Raw genomic sequence first — 19,925 nt, forward strand, 5'->3', positions numbered from 1 at the left:
TAATATTCTAAAACATTGACACAACAGCCGTCACATCTTCCTAACCTTAGACATTTCGAAGGTTGTGAGAATGAAACTTTAACGAAGAAAATGTTAGGTCTAACCTTGAAACTGAATAAACTTAAATGCCCACAAAACTACATTCTAGCAAAGGGTGTTTAGTGGCAGATAGATACATATGTATATCAAGCTCGTAAATATGACAAACTGTTGATTGTATACGTTTTTAGCTTTATCTTTAGCGCTTCTCTTTGCCACAATTTGGAGTTTTTGGTTTTGGGTTAATGCTAGAAGGGACGGAAAGGTTTTCAAACAAAAGCCCCCCAGAACTCATGACATTGAAAATGCTAAAATACAGCAGCAGCGGCGGCAACCAGAGTAAACGGGTTTTATTTTCTCATTGTAGAAGCAGAAAAACCGGTTGGCAATCATCGCTAACTGCTTTTGCCTCATGTCAGACAAACTAACAATCAGACGGCGACTGAGACGGAGACGGAGACTGAGACTGAGACACAGTGACAACATTGTCTTCTAGCCAGATCTCTCAGGCTGTAGTTGGCTAAGACTGATCTTCAAACTGATCCCCCCCAAGCAGCTTCTAATGGCCATGTTAACAGAAATATAAAACCCAAGAGATCATTAACACCAAGTTGCTGCAGTTGTAAGCTCTTCGTTGCTGTTGCTGCTGCTGCTGCTACTGATGTTGACCAAGTTTTTCTTTATAATGATGATGTTGTATGTACACTTATTTTCTGTTTAAATCTTGCAGAGTCACTGACTTACTTGGCTTGGCTTTGGGTTCAAGTTAAACCAAAACCCAGGGACAAGTTAAACACAAGAGACGAGAAACAAGCTTGAGAAAGAATTACATTGCATTGAGGCAGATGTTGCGAAACAAAGTAGAAATTGACACAAAAACTAATAGATATACAGAATACTGAAGAACAGATACTACAGTATTGGTTTGATTAATTTGATATATGTTTGTAATTTCTTATTTATAACATCAGACAATAATTTAACTTCAATCTAAAGCAATTGAATTGACTATACATACAATTAAATTATGTATTGAGACGTGTATGTAAACAGATTTCAAATTAGTTACAAATTATCATAATTAATAGGTATTTGCTTTAAACCTCAAAAGTTCAAACTTATTTCGAATTTTCAGCTTCAAGGCTTCAAATGCTTAAATTAAAAGTGAACCAATTTCGTTTAAATAAAAAAGATTTGTTGTATATTTGTTTCTTATTTCAAATTTATCTAGTAGCTTATTTTATTATTTGTTTATTAACAATCTTTTAGACAAAAAAATTAATTGTTAAGTCTTCTTTTTAATCTAAGGGCATTATAGGTTTCGATTCTAGTGATATTCTTGAGTTTAAAGCTTATATTCTAAATTTGATATCTCATTCATACATATAATTTAATTTATCAGTCTCAGTTCTGTCTCTTTCTTTGAATCAGGTCAAAACGGAGACCTAATTTTACCGGTTAGCAAAAATTTTTTTAAATTTGGGCTATTATATTATGTTAAACGTAGAATTAAGCAATATTCCCAGACTAGTTCTATAAAAACGATTATTAGAATTTCATCTTAATTTATCACCAGGATTAGTCTTCATATTTGAATTAATTAAAAATATTTGACGTCCGACATATACGTCATTTGTTATATATATCAAATAAGCTTAACAATATCTTGCGATATTAAATTATTTACTATGGCATTTTATATGTAGAGACATGTATTAGCAAAATATATAAGACATATGAATGTCTAACGAAATAATAAATGTTTATTTATAAGTAATTTTTTCTGTTTGCCGTTATGCTTTCAGTTTGTTAAGCCAACTTGAGGTTCTGAGATAAATTGATTGTACTAACTATAATCAGAAACACTTGTAATAATATTTGCAAAATGTGCACAAGTATATGTATATCTACATATGTAGGTATATAAATAAATACTTTTTGCCCCTTAGGACACATATTTGGTTAACCTTCTATCTTATGACCATTCAGTCGGTCAAAGGCATTTCTTGGTCTGTGATCTCTGATCATATTTCAATGAGAATAATTGTTGATTCGAACAGTGCCTGCTCATTGTATTCAAGTGAAATACGATATTTTTTATGTTTAACTAAGAATTGTGTTGAAGAGCAAATTTATATTGTTTTATAAATATTTATTTCCCAAAGTGGTTAAGAATCAATTGGGTTTTTTGGGCCTTACTAACAAATGGAATTTGCCTAAAGGCATTTCCATTTCCAACCTACGTCTACCTACCCACTGTCAAATAATTTCAAAGTGCAAATTGATGTCAAGATTGAAATCTCTGCACCTTCAAGATGATATATGTAGGTAACTATCTACACACAAAATAAATTATAAAATATTTATTTTAAAAGAAAATTCCGCCCACTTAAATACATACGTCATAGATACACACACACTCACAGGGGTCAAAGGCAGCTCCAGAGACCTATACACACACAAGAAGTATAAGAAAAAATTCTGATGGCCTATTTATTTATTCGTTCGTTCATTCATTGAACAGATGGACAACGCATAGCTCAACTGTCTTTTTGTTGGCCTTTTACCAATAATTGACCTTACATACTTAGTCTCGAATAATTGTCATACACGCACATATGTACATATACACAGTTTGTTGTGTTCTTTCTTATTGTCCAAATTCCAAAACATTCGAATTCAACCGTTGGGAAAATTCATTATTAATTATTAATTTTGACGAGGCAATCGACTGAATAGACACAAAACCTATTGTTTTAACCATCATGACGATGATGATGACGATGATGATGATGATAATAGTGGGAGACGCAACTGCACACAAAAAGTTTGCGTGCAACGAGCTAATTACATGAGCGACCGCCACAAAACCAAAAACTGTCTTTTCATTTCAACTAACGGCAGTTTTGTGCTCTAACGAACCGCACCAAAATCCCCACCTATCTAAAAAGAAAAAAAACCACCAACGCCGCCCCAAAAAGAAGTAACAAGAAGGAAGGTTTTGATAATTTTTACATGATTGATTCATACGCGTTGGCTTTTACCCAAGTTAATGAAAGACACAAACAAAGAAGGTAAGCTCTTTGTGTGTACACGTATATGTGTGTGCATGTGCATGTGTGTATGTGTGTGTGTGTCTGTGTGTGGGTAGTTGAAGCACTCACCTGATGGTTCTAGGTGAGTGGGTGAATTTTAAAAAATTGATTAACAAAAGGCAGTCACTTTTGCGTGCTTGTTTGCTTGCTTGTTGCAGGGTTGTTACACATTTTTAATGTGTTTGGAGTAAAATGGCTAAGAGAGAGAGAGAGAGATAGAGGGAGTGCTTAAAAAAAAAAGGGAAATTGCTTGTCATTTTCCTTTCTACCATTTGGGTGTGTGTTGGCTTTCCATCTCCATGCATTAACAATGAAAGGAACGCCCTGAAATTTAATCAAAGTATAACCTTGAAAAGGCATTTTATTTTCTCATGCTTAAACAGGATATACTAAAGATTTCTGGTTGATAGCTTAAACTACATTGAAAAAGTGCACCTGCAACTTACATTTTAGTTAATATTGGTTGTCTAACGTTTACATTTATTATATGTTTCCTTTGAAATAATCTTCTTTTTGAAGGTTGACCTCGAATCGGCTTAAATGAGAGGTTTGACTTAAATTTCAAATGGGTCGTAATCAAACCGGATGTATTTATTATATGTATATCAAATGTTTTTTGGAGTATTTTTTCAAATTTTCATTTGATTTTTAAAAAATAAACTTAAACTTAAAACTTTTTTTAAGACGATAGAACATTTCATATACCTTTTGAAGAAAATATTTTAAATGCTGGGTTCAATTTTGGCATATTTTTTCCAACATATTCATAGAAAGTGGTTCCAAGTAGCTCTCACAGAAGGTCAACAAAACTTATCATATAATAGAAAGTTATATATTTTATGAATAAAATCTGCAAATATAGTTCGTTTTTTAGTCAATTCATGAGAAAATTAAAGATTAAACTGAATAAGTTTGACAATTAAACACAAGAAGCTGTCGAAAAGCATTAAGTCCAAAAATAAACTCTTTAAAATTACATTTTAATATACATAGTCTCGGTTAGAAATGCATATTTGTTATTTAGATCCAGTGTTTAAAATTTAAGCTCTTTGTTCTTCAAGTTATCCACTTTATTTAATAATATAAGTAATCTATCTGGGCTTAATTCGTTATCAATTCGTTATTAGATACATAGCTCCATTGCACAATGAAACTATTGCACAAGTTAGAAGCGAAGTAAAGTATTAGAAGTAAATAATTACACTATTAAAAAATAAAATTTAACCTAAATTTCAGAACTATTAAGATTACGTTCTCTTGTCTATTCGATTAAGTTTTTTATGACTATTCTTCATAACTCAAAGTAACCTTTTACATTAATTTCTCTATTCGATATCTGTTGACTTTTTTAATTATTTAAGCACAACTATTTTAAATAGACACACGTTTTTAAATAAATAATTAGATAGTTGTCAAAGTGATACTTTATTCATTTTTTTCAAACCTGTTAAGTTTTTTATAACTGCACTATAAAAGATTAAGAACAGTTTCGTTAAATTGTTATGTGATAAAAACGGCAAAATATAAAATTAGTTTAGGGGATTTTTGTTTTTTTGTAGTGTAATTCAGAAAATTTAAAATTCAAAGATCACATTGCATGAGTACTTTGGCAGATGTTTTCAAGTTTACAATACATTTTTCCATTAGATATGGGTTCTCACTTTGTAAGCATTTCCTAAAAATTGCCATTCAAATGTACTTATTATACATAAATATATCAATCGATCAATTCAATTAGCAAACTGCGTATATCAACTAAATATGTGCTAATTTATTCTCCCCCAAAAAAAATAGAACACGAAATAGAAAGTTCATGTACCATATACACATACATATAGAAGTACACACAACAACAATCTGGGAATAATATCTGAGTTGGCTTTTAGTTTACCAACATTATCTAGTCGTTTCATCTACTAACAATTAGTTGGTCCTCAGCTGGAGACTTAATAAATGCTAAAATATTTATTGTGCGCCTACCCTCTAGACCTATCCTATATAGTATACACCTATCTGGGGGGTCCTGTTAAAGAACTGTTTCGGTCTGGAGTTAGGTGCGTTGGTGGTGTTGGCTGGAGAATGTTTACATAACCTGGCCTTAAGCCCGCCTAATTTGTTGTCGGTTGTCGATTGCCGCTGTCTAGCCAATGTAGCATTACCCTAGGTCTAATCGAGCCACTAGGTCCCAGCACGCATGTTTTGTGTTTGCTTGGGGACTTTAATATCATTTGGTTGGCAGAGGGGGGAGGAGTAAAATGCCTTTTAAATAATAACCTTGCCAGCCGTTGCTGTAGGGAATGGGCGTATCCATTCTATACTTTTGGGGCATTTTATTGACTTCTAGCTCAAGGGAGGGGGAGAAACATACATACATATATGTATGCGCATGTTTCTTCTTACTCTACTCTCTGCTTTTACTCTGGCCATGTCTAATGAACTTTAAGTAAATTACCCATACCTCCTTCCTCTATTCGATGCCACCGCGTACAGAGTAATAACAACCTCTATAACATGCATGACCCACTTTAACCAACATAAATTTCTATGCAAAAGCGATGCGGAGGAGGAGGAGGAGGCGGCAGCGAAGTTGTTCGTATGTGGCATGCATGGGCAAGGGGGGGCGTGGAGTGTGTAGTGAAGTAATGTCAGGCCGTAAATAATCGAATGGCCCCTGCAACGTTAAATACACTGAGCACAATTGTGTATAAAGTTGTCGTAAACGAAATATAATATCTATGCTCCAAAATTACTTGTAATATGATTTCGATTGAGATTCGTCTACTTTATTAAAAGTCACCTAGAATAAAGCCCAAAATATAAATCTAATATACAAATTTCAGAACCTTTAACGAGTTGAAATATGAAACTGCAAATAATCCATAAATTTAACACTAAAACTGCAATGAAAATACACAAAAAAAGGTTTAAAAAATGTAACAAAAAGTTACAATGACAAATTACAATCAGTTAAAAATAATTTGCTAGAAAATAAAATGAAAGAATTTGAAAATTTGTAGAATTTTCAAGCAGTGCACTTTAGTTGTCATATCCTATTAAATTCAACATTTGAATTATGCACATGACTAACAATAATTAGATGTAAATATTACTTATTTACGAAATCTTTGAAACCTAATCATTTGTGATGTGATTTTCATTGGTATGTCAAGCGCTTATATTTCATTGGTTTTAACAGGGTAAAACTAAGAAATTTATCAGAATATCAAGTCGACTGATGATGATCCGTATATTAGGTCAGAATTGCTTTTAAGTTGAGCATGACTAAATTAAAGGTGACATAATGCAAAGAAATGGAGAAATCGTGTTTATATAATGCATGAACAATCATTTTAACCTGGCATAAATTGGTTTAAAGTTAAATCATTGAATGCAACACGTCAGTAATATAATTGACTTGAGCTTTAGTTTTTATTTTAGTAAAATTTAAATATTTCTAGCTCCTGGTTATGATGTTACTGTATGTCTGTTAGAATAACTTTAATTACAACTACATATAATTGATAGTTCATGCCATGATTCAGCTGATCTGTTTAGTCAAAGCGTTACCAATATCAATCAAGCCTAGTGCCATGTATAATTGCTTTCCCTTTGATGAATAACAAATTTTGTTCAGAAGGAATGCAAAGTGAAGTGGCGCATTGCCAGTCATCTCGACTTTAGAGGGCATCACTCATTATCACAGTCATCGTAGTCAGTTGGTAAATATATATATATATAGATTGGGGCAAGCCCACTGACACGCTTTTGTTCCACTTCATTCCACAAAACAAAACTCCATGCAAAACAACTACTTTTAGTATAAAGAGGAGGAAAAACCCAGGTATTCAACCAAACAGTCAGCCCACCTTCTCAAACAAAAAACGAAAAATCAGAGTTTGCGTGAGTTTCACTTTTATTTGTTGTTGTTGTTGTTGTTATTATTGTTGCTATTGGAGGGGTTAATAATTTAGCAATCAACTTGGCGCTCTGATGCCTTTGCTCGAGCTCATCACCCAACACACTATGTTAAACTCGCATTAATTTTGCATTTTGCGAAAACGCCTAATAAATCGCGTCCCGTAACCCTCTCTGGGTAATTGGCCCAAACCCCCCCAACCCCCTTCGAACCCTTCTCCCATTGCCGCCCTCCGCGAATCATTAATGATTCAACAATTTTGGTCGACGCCTTGTGAAGTAAATATTAACATTTACCTTTGAAGGGGAGGCCAGAGAACAACCCCGCAATTCGGATTGAGCGCCACCGGTTGCTGCTCCTGGGTCCAATTAGGTGACATGCAATAAAAATGAACCAAGTTTTCTGGGTGTCGTTGTTGCCTCTGTATACGTATCCGGTGGATGGGTAGAGATAGTTGTACGGATGAGTGAGGCGATGGTTGGATGGATGGATCCGGATCCGACGCTACCTTGTTAATGGACTTGACAGTTGTAAACAGTTAGTCATGAGCCACCAGATGATGAAAATGTTCATGATGAAGACGATAATGAGAATGGCAACAATAAAAACAACAATCACCAACTGTCACCTTCATTCAAGGTGTTTTTTCTTTTCTTTTTTTTTTTTTTTGTTTTAGGGAAATATGATTTATGAACGTGAGGCTAAGTCATATATGGCCAACAAATATATATACTATAAGTATATATGTATACCTCCTCCTATATATGTAGATGGCTGACCTAAATCTGTAGTGAAAGTGAAATGCGCTCATATGCAAATGAAGACTTAAAACCAACTCAACTCATTGGCAAAGAATTTTTTCTGTTTTAAAGTGAAAGGCGAAAACTGCAAAATAAAGCAATTTTTTAATTACAAAATACAGAATTAAGACACACCCCAATACTTTGTTTTTTATTGGTTCAAATTTGAGCACTTAAAACGAATTTACCAATTAATATATATTCTCCTGTTCACCATGACGAGTTCTTCTGGACTATGCCTTATATATAATGGCTATAAAACGATAAGTGTTGACTTTTTGTTTTGTATAACTGTCGTCCATATCGACCAATTAGATTAGATCACCTGATTATTGTAAATTTAGGATATTGTATATTTATGATATTTTTATACAATTTCATCATTCTAGCGAGTAAGTTGATAAAAAAAACTAATGTAGATAAGGTTTTAACTTATCCCTAATATTAGCTAAGTAATAGCTACTTGGCTTAATAGAAATCAAAAGGTTTTAGTCTTTTAGAATAAACTGCTCATTTTTATAATATTCGATTTCTTTATTATTCTAATCGAGCTAAAATTATAAATTTAAGCCAACATTAGTTTTAACTGATTTACTTCCAAGCTTATAAAAAGCTTTCAATGAAATATTGAAAATTACGTGAAATATCTCAAATGGTTATAAAATTTTCCGGAACGCATAAAATGCAGATATTTATAAAAAATGTTTGAGAATACTCTTAATTTAACATCTTTTTTGTAGTTTTATTAAAATAAGAATTAAATTTTAAAAAAAATTGACAAACGACTTTTCAGAAATACTTCGCTCTCTGTAATCCCAAGTTTATTAAAAAAGCGGGAGTTTGATATGCGGGAATATCATTTATTCAAAGAAATTCAATTAACTTATGACTAATTCAGTTTGTTAAAAATGTCAAATATGTTTCTTTATAATTTCTGTAGTATTTTGAATTTTAGCGAGTGGTTTTTATCTGAAAAGCTTAAACAAAAATAATTTAGTAAATTGTTTCTTATTTCTAATCGAAAAGATTAGCAACATATATGTATGTGCCAAGCTTCATTTTATAAATAAAGCTTTTGCAATTCTTAAGAAAAAATAAACCTTTTAATAAATTATTAATCCAGATCTGATGGTCAGCCTCATTTTTTACTAAATAATATGCCTTAAAAGGTTATTCAATTCAGCTTGGATTTTGTCATATTTGTATGTTATATGATTTCATCCAAAATGTTTGTATTTCAATACGTCAAGTTTTTATTTTACGATTTTAGATGTATTTTTTTTTACACAAAATAACATTAATTATTAGCACTTAACAAAATAAACAATTTTCAATTAATATTATTATTTTTAATGAATGCTGTTAAAGTGAAGCGTTTAAACATAATATTTTTTTCCAGTTAAATATCATTTAAGTAATATACTTACTGGATAATGCTTTTAAACTATTTATCAAATTAACTTTACGCAAATTTTTAATGGAATTAAATTATTAAATTAATTTTTGTTTCCTTTTCGATCCACTAATTTTTCTCGCCTGTTAAAATAGTTGGCGTTTTGGAAATTAATATTTACTTTTAGTTAATATTCTGTTTCCAATCGACCTTTGGGTTTATCTTTAGGTCATATGAGAATGGATTATGAAATTTACCTGATGGTTGAGACTCTTGCCCTTTAGGAATTCATCAAGTTTGCCTGTCAATTATTGTGAAATGTGTGGATATTTGATGACCTGAGCTATGAAAGACAATTCACATGCGATTTAAGTAAATTGGACTGAGTACTGAAGTGGATTGGATTGGTTTGAATTGGTTTTTCCATCATCATTCATCCACCCACGTTGAAATGTGATGGACAGTTAGCATGTGGGTGGGTCGGTTATTATCATCGTCATTATTATAATATTATTGTTATTGTATTTAACAAGTAACAAGAAAATTGCAAAATAATATGGCATCTTTTGACCTCGACCTTGTTCGGCAGATGAGGAGGAGGAGGTGTATTTGAATGAGATGGGGAGTTAACGTCAAGGTAAAAATGTATGCGTGTTTATTTTTTTTTTGGTTTCATGTTTTGTCCACAGGATTCACATGTAATGGCGTCATTCTGGGGGTCTGCTTAGATATTTATGAAAGAGTTTCCAGACTTGCGACCGGGGGTGGGGGTCGGTTGGTCATTCAGTCAGTGGTTCCATTTAATTCAAGTTCATTGCAAATTATTATGGTTGGAAAATGTAATTTTTATTTTTGCTGCCCCTTCGCGTGTTCCTTAGGGTGTAGTTCCTCCTACTGGCATTCCCGCCGTGTCTGCCTTGTTTGGTGGTGGTGGACCCGACCCATCTGTCAGTGTCATGTCCTTGCATTGCTTTGATTCCTTGATGGTTGTTGTGACATGCTCGTGACTTTTATGTCAACGTCAGACATATGACAGGCACGAACAAAAAAGGCAAAAAAAAAAAGAACTAGAAAAAACTATCAGAATGAATGAATGAATACTAAATGCAAAGAATCGGGTCGCAACCAGGTCCGGGTTGGAAAAGCAGCTTTCCTTTAGCCATAATTTTAATTGGGTCATTAGCAAGATTGCACATTTCTCCTCTACGTAACACAATTTACCAGTGCACAACAACGATAACACAGAGCACAGAGAACAGACAACAAACATCGATGACATGCAATATAATTATATTCCTGTTTGTTTAGTTGGTCGGTAGGTCTGTCGGTTTGTCATTTGGTCGACCGAGTTAAGAGCCACTAGAATAAGTAGTAGAATAGAATGCAATTTCCTAACTGATATTGATGTTGTCTTTTTCCCCTTCCTGTTATGCGTTGGCATTTGTAATTGAATCGCTTTCCTCATTGTTTTAACAAATTAATGTTTTCATTTTTTTTTTCCAAGTAATCCAACGTTTCAGTTTATTATCATCAAAAAGGGAATTGCCAGATAAGATATTGATAAGTGGTTTATTCCTGCTTGTGACGACATAAAGACATTGATGTTGATATACTATGCCAACATTTATTTAAGATTTATGGCAATTCGCAGGTGAATGGTTCAAGAAAGTGGGCCGACATCTACCAATACACACATACATAAGTTATCTTATTAAATATGTGAAATCAATAATAATGTTCAATTTGATAAGCTTATATTGTGTAGGTTATTTGGTATAAATAATATATTTTCTTATTAAACCTAAAGGAAATCGAATGAAAACACTTAAGAAAATTTGATTAAAGTAATAAAGTAAATAATAATTTGGATTGCTTTCATTTAGGAATCTAAATGACTCAAAGTAATCGAATTTTATTTAATTTTCTTTTCAAAACTTCAAACCTCAAAACAAATGAAGGAGGAAGAAAGAAAAATGTCTTTTGATTTAGGCTTGGTTTTAATGAAACTAACATTTTTATAAAACCATCAATAGATAGTTAGAGGATAACAGAAATATCTTTTTCTTATATATGTACATATTCTTATAGAAAGTCATAGATAGATGTGCAGGTTGATATTTTTAAGAGCAAGTTCATTTGTGGTAGTTTTTTAGACGTCTATTCATATAATGAACTGAATCTAACATATGCATATTACAAATTTTTTTCTGAATAAAGATAAATGTTTGTATTAAAAGCTGTATTACCTAGCCTTAGTTAAACTTAAGGGGGGTTTCTACCTTGTTGGGTCGAAAAGGCGATGTTAAGTAAGAATTTTTTTTTGAGATAAGTATAATAGATCAAGGATGAAATTTTCCACAGTTGTTGAGAAAACTTTATTCTATGTATTAAATTTTTTTTCGGCGATCCGTGAAAAGGGGGAGGTGGGGGGAATTTTCCATATTTCGTCCTTATGGAAGTCCTACCGTTCGCAAATAAAGTCTGAACCCTAAAAAGTAAGTCTGAAAAAAGTATCAAAAATGAAAAAGTTATGAGCTTTTTTACGTTACTAATTAATTTTTTAAATTAACAATTTCCAATATTTTTGGCCAATTCTACTACCAGCGCTGAACAATATTTTAAAGAACATGTGTAAAAAATTTCATAGCGATTGGTTAATTTTTGCGCCCTGTAGGACTTCCATGAGATCCAAAAATGTAGTTTTGAGAAAAATACGTTTGAAAATTTGCGCTCCGGCACAGAGCGCTTGACACTACTCAACTTAACGGCCGACAACTTTCGTAATTTTACAGATTTCAACTTGAAATTTTTACACAGTATTCTTGAAACATTTACCTATCCAAAAAGGCAATAAAAAAAATCGAAATTTTTTATAACACAAGGTAGAAACCCCCCTTAATCAATTATAAGTTCATTTCTTTCAATAATAAAAGATGGCGAAACCGTTGACTAACTTTAGAAAGTTTTTATAAAATTTTTTAAATATTTGTATCAAAAGAATATTTAAATATTGAAATTAAATATTGTAATTTTAAAAACGAATAGGCCATGTTAATCATAAATAAATAATTTCGTATATATCGCTGGTATTTGGGTTTGAGTTTTGATGTCCCCTCTTAGCCTGGAGAGTTTTTAATTAATTGTTATAAATATATGTAATTTAACAAATAATGAAAGCTAATAGTTTTTGGAAAACTTGGGAATTTTGTGCACTCTTTAGTCTTAGAGGGTAAAGCCAATACTGACATGGTATTTTATTATATTTTTAAAACGAGTTCTATGAAAGAATTATTTATTATTCCTCTTTAATCTTACTTTTAGAACAGAAAGCTACACACTCAATTTTATAGAATATATAATTTTAGAAGTACTTACATACATACATACATATGATTATACTTTATAATCAACTGTCTTATACCATATATGCAATCAATTTTTTTAAATTTTTGGCTTCAAGATTGCTTGTTAGAAATCTTCTTAGCCTATTTCTAACTAGTACAATGGTACTACTAAATGAGTACCATTTGACAAATTCTTGAAAAACATTCAATTTTTTTTATATATCGCCCACTTATAATTAATCATGATAATGCAAAGCATTAAAGTTTAATATCAATTTCCGTTTCATTTTTTCTTGCAGTGAGACGGAGCGTTATAAGAAAACGAAATGGCAAGATTTGCGTGTTGGTGACATTGTCCATTTGTCAAACAATGAGACAGTACCAGCAGATATACTTTTATTGCGAACCAGTGACCCCCATGGGGTCTGCTACATAGACACCTGCGATTTGGATGGTGAAACGAATCTAAAACGCCGCGAGGTATGTGAAACCCCTCCTCCTCCTCCTCCTATACCCTATTTGTTTGTACGTGAGTGCGATATGATGGAACTATTTAAAATGGCATTTCTCTTGTTTTCGTTCTTGGTTTTATAAACACACGCACACTCACACACACACACACACACACATACAGGTTGTACGTGGCTTTGAGGAATTACAGAGCATATTTTTACCTAGCAAATTTGTGAGTCGAGTTGAAGCGGATGCGCCAACAACAAAATTATATAGATTTCATGGGGCCTTAATACATCCAACTGGTGAGCGTGTACCCATATCGACCGAGTGCCTTTTGCTAAGAGAGAGCAGACTGAAGGTGAGTACTACAAATATATACACATGTCATTTTAATCATAATTGTTGCTTTGGTTTTTTAGAATACGGATTATATTGAGGGAATTGTCGTCTATGCGGGACATGAAACGAAATCAATGCTAAACAATAGTGGTCCAAGATATAAGCGCTCCCAGGTGGAACAGCAAATGAATATTGATGTGATATGGTAAGTGTATAGGAATATAAGATATCTAAAGGATACCCTGCACCTACCATTAGGTATATTTATATGGATGACCTTAAACAAAAAGAGAGAAAAGTAATGAATGAAGTAAAAACTAATGAACAAGTCCAAAATCACAATTTGAGTGAATAAATAAATGTCGATTAATTCCGTATTCGTTTTCACTTCACATTATTTTACATTCAATAATATTCATGAATATACCCTATAAATTATGGTTTGCGGTGAATATCATAAATGAGAAATGAATATAGGAGGTGATATTTTTTTTCAATGTAACTTTACAGAGTTTTTGGAAAATATTGGCAGGGCTAAAAACTTAGATTACTGCTTGGTTTTGTAAGGCTGAAATTGTATTAGAAATTTGAAAAGAATCCATAAAGTAGATTAGTTTGTTATGTTTTTAGCGAATAGAATTTGGCTTTTGTTAAAAACTTAAAAATATATATACAACAAAAATGTGTAGACAATATTCTCACAATCAAAACTGGGTTCTAGCCGACCTGAGGACAATAAACCGTATTAATTTTCACGATTTTTAATCACAGGCAGCTCAAAAGGTGAGCAGGTTCACAGCCAAGTTCTATCATCAGCTGAATCAAGACTTATATTGGCCATACCATATCTTTAACCCTAAAAGTAGTTGGGAATTCAAAATAAATAAAGCGAAAAAAGAATAAGAAAGCTTGCCACTGCTTTTAGTGTAACGAGCTTCACCTTAATCAACTAACCATCACACCCAATTATTCGGAGTGTACTATGTTCAAAAATAGAATGTTGCAAAATCAAATGCTGTTTGGAACAGTTTTGAAATTTATAGAAATCTAAGGCTGTTGCTTTATTACAGTTTGTAATAGTTTCGTTTCCTGAACAATCTTGATAATAGTTACTCATAGTGTTATTCCACTCTTTCACTTATCTCAATCTTAAGTAACCTCATAAATTTTCTGATTTTCTTTTTCCCAGGTGTGTGATAATATTGTTGATACTTTGCATTGTTGGCGCCATCGGGTGCACCATGTGGCTAAGCTCTTATGTTAATATTCCCGTACCCTATATAACGATAGCCGATGTGAGACCCCATCTTGAGGGGATGTGGATTTTCTGGACAAATATAGTCATTCTGCAAGTGATGATACCGCTCTCACTCTATGTGACAATTGAACTCTGCAAGATACTTCAGGTGTATCACATTCACAACAACATTGAACTATACGATCCGGATACGAATAAGCAAACCGAATGTCGTGCCATGAATATAACCGAAGAATTGGGTCAGATACAGCACATTTTCTCAGATAAGACAGGAACACTGACAGAGAATAAAATGATATTTCGTCGATGTGTGGTCAATGGAGCAGATTATAATCACCCGGAATCGGAATTGGAGAAAATGTATACCAAGCCGGGGGCACCAGCGCCACCCATTGTGCCCAACGAGAATCTAATTGATGACATGACACAGCTAACGGGTGCATATCTAACGCCGAATGCCCAGAGAATTCAAGAGTTTCTGGTTGTGTTGGCCATATGCAATACGGTGATTGTGAGTGCTGCTCCGCACAGAGATTTAATGAATGCCAGTGGCATTATTGAAGTCCAACAGACTGGCTCAAGTCCTGGCAATTTAAAGCATATTAAACGAGGTCCCAATCATTTGTTGGCCACCACAACAACCACAACAACAACGACCACAATTTTGAATGGAACACCTCAGCCTGCATCGATTCCAGCCGATCGCTATACTCGACTTGCCGAGTCTCGTTCGGTGACTCCTTCGCCCCCACCTAATCTCCTATTTGCCATGCCCACACAAAACCATCAGCCCACACTGTCGCCCATAAGCAGTTCAGCTGAATCTTCGCCCAATTCCGAATCGGAATCACCATCTCCGCCGATGAAGAGCAAATCCTTGTCCAATAGCATTTCCCCTACAGGACGAGCCAAGGCAGTGATTAATTCAAAAATCACAAGCATTGCAACATTTTTGAATGCCAGGACTCAGGGAAAACGTTTGAAAATGAAGTAAGTTTAACAATTTTCACAAAATTTAATAAGCATTTCATTTAATCCTGTTAATCTTCTTGTCATTTGCAGTAACACCAAAACGGAGACCATTTATCGCACTGCTGATGGTCGGCCTTTGTATGAGGCTGAAAGCCCCGATGAATTGGCCTTGGTAAATGCTGCCTATGGCTATGATTGCTGCCTCTTAAATCGCAGTCCCAATCACATACTGGTCAGCATGCCAACAGCTAGAGCAACAGTGGAATATGAGATACTCAAAATATTGCCCTTCGATTCGAGTCGCAAATGCATGTCAATTGTGGTACGACGTGTGGGCACCCAAGAGATTATTTTGTATACCAAGGGAGCGGATAGTTCCATAATGCCCGTATTGGCTCCATGTGCCAGCAATAGTCCTGAGGGTAAGTTGGAATTACTTAAGAACCAAAGCGGTCAATAAAGAATCAACAAATGACAGAAAGACGAAAATAGAGAATAAATCCTAATAAGAGCTTTAGTTTATTCTAAAAAACAGTCTCGAATTGTTTGTTTGCTTTTGATAGATATATAAAGTTTTTAATAATAAATCTAATTATATCCATTTCAGGTATTTTGCGTGAACAGACCCAACAACAACTCGATCGTTATGCACGTGAAGGCTTACGTATTCTGGTAATGGCAAAGCGTACACTAAACGCCTCCGATTATACCGATTGGTGGGCAAGGCATCAGGAGATTGAAATGTCACTGGAGAATCGTGAACGCAGATTACGCGACTCATTTGCCAGATTGGAGAGTAATCTAACCCTATTGGGAGCTACAGGAATTGAGGATCGTCTACAAGATGGTGTGCCAGAGACTATAGCATCATTGATCTCTGCAGGTGTTTCAGTGTGGGTGCTAACGGGTGACAAGCCCGAAACAGCCATTAATATTGCCTATTCGGCCAAATTGTTTACACAGCAAATGGAGCTGATCAAGTATGCACAACAACTAGCAGAAATAAGTTATGAAAGTTACTAATTAAAATTCTCTAATTAATTAAGGTTGACTGCTCGTTCTCGAGATGCTGCTGAAACGGCAATTAATTTCTATTTGACTGATATTGAAAATGCCAAGACAACGTCCACAACAGGAGGTTATAGCTTGATGCCACGTCGGAAACAGAGGGCTTTAGTTGTTGATGGCAAGACGTTGACTTTTATTTTAGATCCCAAGTGAGTATGGAATATTCTTGCAAATCTTTATTCGTTATATATCTTTTAATTTGTTATTGCATTGCAGATCCAAATTAATTTTGCCATTCTTGCGATTGGCCAAACGTTGCGCTTCAGTGCTTTGCTGTCGCTCCACTCCGCTACAGAAGGCCTACCTGGTTAAAGTTGTAAAGGAAGAACTAAATCTACGCACTCTTGCCATAGGCGATGGAGCCAACGATGTCTCCATGATACAAATGGCCGATGTCGGTGTGGGCATCTCAGGTCAAGAGGGCATGCAGGCGGTAATGGCAGCTGATTTCACGCTTCCTCGGTTTCGTTTTTTGGAACGTTTATTACTCTCACATGGCTATTGGTGCTATGATCGTTTGGCTCGCATGATTTTGTATTTCTTCTACAAGAATGCTGTAAGATGATTATAATTATTTATCGGGTTGTTCTTTTTTTATTAACCTTTTAAATTTATTTTGCTAGGCCTTTGTATTTCTGATATTCTGGTTTCAATTGTATTGCGGCTTTTCGGGTGCTGTAATGATTGATCAAATGTATTTGATGCTCTATAATTTAATATTCACTTCGCTGCCGCCTTTGGCAATTGGTGTCTACGATAAACGTGTGCCAGAGGAATTGTTATTAAAAAATCCGCATCTCTATAAGAATGTAAGTTAAAATGACCTCACTATATCATACCATATTGTTGGAAATTCAATAATTTTCGATTTTTTTTTAGGGACGTTTAAATGTTGCCTATAGACCGCATGATTTTTGGATAACCTTACTGGATGCCCTCTATCAAAGTCTGGTCATATTCTTTGTGGCGCTGTGCGCCTATGCGGAAAGTGACGTTGGCCTTTGGGAATTTGGTACAACAATAACAGCATCCTGTTTATTTGCCAATTTAGTGCACTGTGCCATTGAAATACGTTCATGGGTAAGTTTAACAAATAAATTTAATGTATTTTTAATTAATGTCAACGTTTTTCTTTTTAATTTCAGACGGTGCTGCATGTTATATCCATATTGTTTAGCTTAGGTTCCTTCTACCTCTTCTCAATTGTCTACAATTCCATGTGCGTCAATTGCTTTGGAGTACCCTCGACATATTGGGTGATATTTATGTGCTTCAAGTCAGCTGTCCACTGGTTGGTCATACTGTTGTCCACAGTGGTGGCTGTTTTGCCACGGTAAGAATCTTTGATAAACATTCTAAAAACATTTCTACCAAATCTAATTTATATTCATTCATTTATTTAACAGTCTTGCTCTTACTACCATACGGACTTCAATATATCCTGATGATAGCACAAAGGTTTTACTGAATAGCAAACGTGAGCGCAGCAGAGGTGAGGGTTTGTTAGTTACTTGGTCGCGCTCAACCTCAGCCTCATCAATATATAGGTAAAAAGGCACAAAATCTAAAAATATTTTGCGAATTTCCATTTTGCTGCACGTGTTTAAGTTGAAATTTTGTTTGATGCATCCATTTTTTAGCATGTAGCGTAATTTTGTTTTCGTTTTTATATAATTTTGTGTCTTTTTATTTAGATTTTGATTTAAATTTTAAATTTTTGAAATGTCATAAGTCTAGATTTAATATCTAAGCATTAAATTTGAAATTCTATATTGCAGAATCGCCGATTATGGGTCTAAGAATCAAATTATAACGACCATTACCTGATCCAGCGCCAAAATGCAATTTCTTTATCCACAATATGCATACATATAATGTGCTTTCAATTTCATATGTGGCCTTTCGACACCGATTAATATTTAATTATTTTAGTTAATATATATAGCCATTTAGTTGACTTGATTTTTGCTCGCACCAACCGCTCCCCTGACCCCCAACTAGTTTTCACAATGTACTTAGTAACAAATTGAAAAAGAAAAAAAAAACGAGAAGAAAATTATGCAAATTGCTTAGCTAATCACAATTAGTTTTAGTCTTAGAATTCTCTTCGCCTTAAAATTGAAATGAGAAATTAAAGCAAAAACCCCATTATGTCATAATTTATAATAATTTATACTGATATTTATTTGTATATAAGTAGAAAGAGTTCATATATATCTAATATACCTACAATATATGATAGATGTGTGTATGTAGCCAGACCACCAACACCTAACCTAATTAATTGCAAATATAACTATTGTTAACAAAACAAAGAAAATCAGATAACTGAAAACTGATAAATACAATATTAATTGTATAAAGTGTTTAATGAATAATTATTTAAATTTAGTAATAAATATATATTTATATATATATATATCACCATAATACTTGACAATTCTAAAACACAACAGAACTTTAATGTTAGTTCGATGAAAAGGCTGTGATTCTACACTCATGAAGGATATATATCTATATACCTAAACATAAGATATATACTTATTTGCAAAAGGAAATAAACAAGATGATAAACATAAGATAGTTCCATTAATTCAAGTATTGACAGAAATGTGTTTCTTCTTTTTAAGTTGAATTTTTTACTTTTTTAACTGAACAACAAAACAAAATAACGAAATAAAGTGAATAATTTAATTGTTGTAATCCAATTTAGTCGTACTAAAACTATTTACTATATTTGTAGTACACCCCCAAAACAAGAGCAAAAAAAAAAAAAACCACAACACGAACTATTATTGAATGCAATTGTAAACTAATTATAAATTTAAAACCCATAAAATGCAATAAAACAAAAGGGAGAACGTTAGATGAATATTTACATTGTTGAAAAGCAAGAAAATCATTAAATGAAATAAATGTATATTTACCTAAGCAAATGATTGATTTTTTATTGAAATATTAGTCATAAAATAATTTATGAAATTAAAGGCTTGGGATATACTAAATAACATTCAGACAAAGCCAAAATGTGAAGAATCATTTTGCCTTTATTATTTAGTCTATTTTTATACCCTTGCAAAAAGGGTATATTAATTTTGGTCAGAAGTGTGCAACGCATAGAAGGAAGCATTTCCGACCATATAAAGTATCTATATTCTTGATCAGCACGACGAGACGAGTTCAAATAGCCATGTCCGTCCGTCCGTCCGTCTGGATCAACGCAAACTCCTCCTAGACCGTTGGAG

The 19,925-nt window shown here is 33.4% G+C and overlaps 1 protein-coding gene and 1 long non-coding RNA gene across 4 annotated transcripts in view; both read left to right on the plus strand.

The window, feature by feature from the left end:
* LOC6644167 (phospholipid-transporting ATPase VA) overlaps positions 1–18,632 on the plus strand; it is a 39,038-nt gene extending 20,406 nt beyond the window's left edge. For 2 of the 3 annotated variants that reach the window (XM_047010872.1, XM_002067000.4), the window contains exons 3-15: positions 12,887–13,067; positions 13,222–13,401; positions 13,463–13,587; positions 14,572–15,630; positions 15,703–16,034; positions 16,220–16,592; positions 16,659–16,829; positions 16,897–17,236; positions 17,304–17,489; positions 17,560–17,760; positions 17,826–18,013; positions 18,087–18,227; positions 18,459–18,632. In XM_047010872.1, the coding sequence (XP_046866828.1) occupies positions 12,887–13,067; positions 13,222–13,401; positions 13,463–13,587; positions 14,572–15,630; positions 15,703–16,034; positions 16,220–16,592; positions 16,659–16,829; positions 16,897–17,236; positions 17,304–17,489; positions 17,560–17,760; positions 17,826–18,013; positions 18,087–18,227; positions 18,459–18,507 (3,526 nt within the window). In that variant the 3' untranslated portion in view covers positions 18,508–18,632. The remainder of the gene's footprint in view (positions 1–12,886; positions 13,068–13,221; positions 13,402–13,462; positions 13,588–14,571; positions 15,631–15,702; positions 16,035–16,219; positions 16,593–16,658; positions 16,830–16,896; positions 17,237–17,303; positions 17,490–17,559; positions 17,761–17,825; positions 18,014–18,086; positions 18,228–18,458) is intronic. The other variant, XM_047010873.1, reaches the window with a different exon arrangement.
* LOC124460326 lies at positions 6,779–7,963 on the plus strand. The gene is made up of 3 exons (XR_006954260.1): positions 6,779–6,853; positions 6,953–7,034; positions 7,727–7,963. It is a non-coding gene; the product is annotated as an uncharacterized LOC124460326 (long non-coding RNA).
* Positions 18,633–19,925: the final 1,293 nt, after the last annotated feature.

The sequence above is a fragment of the Drosophila willistoni genome, assembly GCF_018902025.1.
Source record: "Drosophila willistoni isolate 14030-0811.24 chromosome 2R unlocalized genomic scaffold, UCI_dwil_1.1 Seg167, whole genome shotgun sequence".
In the NCBI taxonomy this organism is placed as follows: domain Eukaryota; kingdom Metazoa; phylum Arthropoda; class Insecta; order Diptera; family Drosophilidae; genus Drosophila; species Drosophila willistoni.